Source organism: Homalodisca vitripennis, chromosome 3 (genome assembly GCF_021130785.1).
Source record: "Homalodisca vitripennis isolate AUS2020 chromosome 3, UT_GWSS_2.1, whole genome shotgun sequence".
NCBI lineage: Eukaryota > Metazoa > Arthropoda > Insecta > Hemiptera > Cicadellidae > Homalodisca > Homalodisca vitripennis.
Window position 1 is genome coordinate 191,624,351 of NC_060209.1, and position 2,857 is coordinate 191,627,207.

The 2,857-nt window shown below is 37.4% G+C and overlaps 1 protein-coding gene across 1 annotated transcript; it reads right to left on the minus strand.

Annotated features, from left to right (window-relative positions):
• Nucleotides 1-738: 738 nt before the first annotated feature.
• Nucleotides 739-1,830, minus strand: LOC124358528. The gene has a single exon (XM_046810826.1). The coding sequence runs from the start codon at nt 1,828-1,830 to the stop codon at nt 739-741; it is 1,092 nt and encodes a 363-aa protein (XP_046666782.1).
• Between the last annotated feature and the right edge of the window lie 1,027 nt (nt 1,831-2,857).

A 2,857-nucleotide genomic window follows, 5' to 3' on the forward strand; every position in this document is an offset into this window, starting at 1 on the left:
TGACATAATCTATAAAGAGTACCAACATTGAAATATAATAGATCTCCACAGAATATTTGTTACATGTATGTACTTAACACATGCATCACTAAGTTATTGCATAAATAACAAATATAATGTTGATTTTACTTACCAAATAAAACTTATTTTCACATAGGTTTATTCAGATCATTCCACTTAATTCTTTGTCATGGGCTCTCCTCGTGCTTTTGACAGTCTGGATATTAACTTGTCAGCTAATACACTGCATTTTCAATATAAAAGTGTACATTATTTAATTGAATATTTGTCAAAAATTTAAAGAAATGTTCATGAAGTATAGGCATTATTCACAGTTTTAATTTGATCTAGTTTTCATAAATTTTCTTATTGTGTTTTACTATCACTTCTTTAGTCAGAGGAAAATTGTAGCAAAATTTACCATCCTTGCCTACCACATTTTTGGTATGCAGTATTCCGCTTAGACTTTTGGTTCCTAACTTGTTCCTTGTTTTTGTTTTATTTAGATTGATTGCACTAAATATTCTTTCAACAGTGGCACTACTGTGAGGCAAGGTTAAAATGTGCCCTACTAGTGCATTTAAATTGGGAAATGCTTCTTCTTCATTTCCTTTCTGGCAGTTTTTTACTTCCCTCCAGAATTTGAGAGTACTTTTATCTGAACCAGTGTTGATTGAAGTGTTTCTTAGTTGCCTCCACTCCCTATCCAATGCAACAATATCCAGAAAGAGAAAACTTTCAAAAGCTTTTGCTGTGGTAGACAAGGACTGGACCTCTTTTTTTTTTTTCAGGATCCAAAAACATGAGTTCCTTTAGAGATTGTATATAACTGCTCTTAAATGGAAACCGTGTATAAATTTGATGTGCACATTCAACATAAAAATTTAAACAGTTAATTTTAAAACTTTTTATCTGATCTTCTAGAAGTCCTACACCTGGCTTGTTAATTGAAGCTGCACACTGGGGGCCAAAGTACACCTTGTCAATGTCATTGTAATAAAAAGGATTTCTGTATTGCAATTCAGTTACATCTTTAGACGTGAAATATTTTGGTTCAATGTAATAGTCCAAAATTGTTTTGTAAGCAGTTTCAATTTTGTTGTAAAGATAATGCACTTTAGGCTTTTCAGACTGAAACTCTATGTTCATATCAGTCAAAATAGGTAAAATGTGGTCTAGAAACTGGAAATAGAGTTTGTTTATTGGTGTTAGTTTCTCATAAATAGTTTTGGCAGAGTTGTCTATCAAACATTCACCTTGGAAATACAAATGGAGAGCTGAATATTGTTCCAGTATTCTTTTTACACATGCATGAAGAGAAAGCCAGCGAGTCTGGCTGGGTTTTAACAATTTATGAGGCTTAACCTCAACAAATCTTTGGAAGTCTTTAAATTTTTGTTGGCGCTTAGAACTATACTTAAAATAAGAATATATGTTTCTTACTAATTCTTCAACATCATTCGGCAATTTCTCACAGGCATAAGATGCACAGAGAGCTAGGGAATGACAAATGCACTTCATTACAAAAAGATTTGGAATGTCATTTTTCAAATGAGCCTGCAATGAATTTTTAACTCCCATCATTGTATTTGTGCCATCTGCCGCAAATCCTACCATGTTTTCTTTGAAGGGAATATTATGTTGTTTAAAAAAGTCTGTTAGTAAGTTGTAAAGGCCAATTGCAGTTCCATCTACTACATTTAAAAGGCACAAAAATTCATCAAGGACTTCATAAATGCCAGTGCAAGTCCTGGCAACTACTGCTAGGTGTTTCTCATCAAATCTATCTGTATATTCATCAACTAAAATGCTAAACTTATTAGTTTTCATTTTAGAAACAAGACTATCAAAATCAGTTTGCCCCAAAACATTATTAATTAGTGCTGTACATTTAGTGTAATCGCAAGACATTTGCTTTGCTATATTCGAGTCTGGACATATTGACTTAATAAGGTCTATAAGATGGTCAGAGGTTTTGAACGAAATATTGTGTTCAGCAATAAAAGCTGCAATCCTAAGCTCACCTTCCTTTGCCTTAGTTTCTAACAATGTAGGTTTAGTAAAGCTCTCAATAATGGTTTTGGTACTTCGGAATGATTTACAATGTTTGGCATGTTTTTCGGTCTTAAGCAGGGTCCACACTATGCCGGGGTAGGCCGGGCGGGCTGACCCGGGTGGGCTAAGCCGGGCGGGCTAAGCCGGGCGGGCTAAGCCGGGCGGGTACGTTCGGGCCGGCCCGACGTCTACACCGAAAACGAAACCGACCGGGTTATTTCTACCTACATAGTTTCAACACCCAGACTGGTGACTTCGTCGAAGAGTACTTTTTAGAAGTTTTTTTAAAGTGTCCTTAAAGTGTTTTTAGTGTTTTCAAAATGATTACCGACTATGACGTCGCTATGTCAGCCATGGCTGTGGTGGTACTCGCTTTAAATCAGGGCCCAAAAAGACGTCAAAGAAGATTTTGGATTCGCCCGAGCCTTAGGAGAGGACGGCAGCTGTACAGGGCTAGCGAATTAATGAAAGATTTAATGTTGGATGAAGAAGACCCGTTGAATTTGGAATACCGAAATGACGTTGGTTTCACCAACTTTTTCCGAATGCAGCGATCGGACTTTCAAATGCTACTCAACAAGGTTGGACCCAAAATATCAAAAAAGAATACCTCTTATAGAGATGCTATTCCAGCAAGCGAACGATTAGCTGTCACTCTGCGCTTCATTGCGACTGGTGATTCGTACCACTCACTATACAAGGAACCACCAGAGAGTGCAGTTGGCGGCGACCAATAGAATGGGCTGGCCTGCGCGACGTTGCCCACACAACTGCCGCTACCGCCCGGCACGGCTGGCGCAAT

Coding starts and splice junctions, on each gene's coding strand:
- LOC124358528 (XM_046810826.1), bottom strand. CDS start 1,830: ATGAAAACTAATAAGTTTAGCATTTTAGTTGATGAATATACAGATAGA.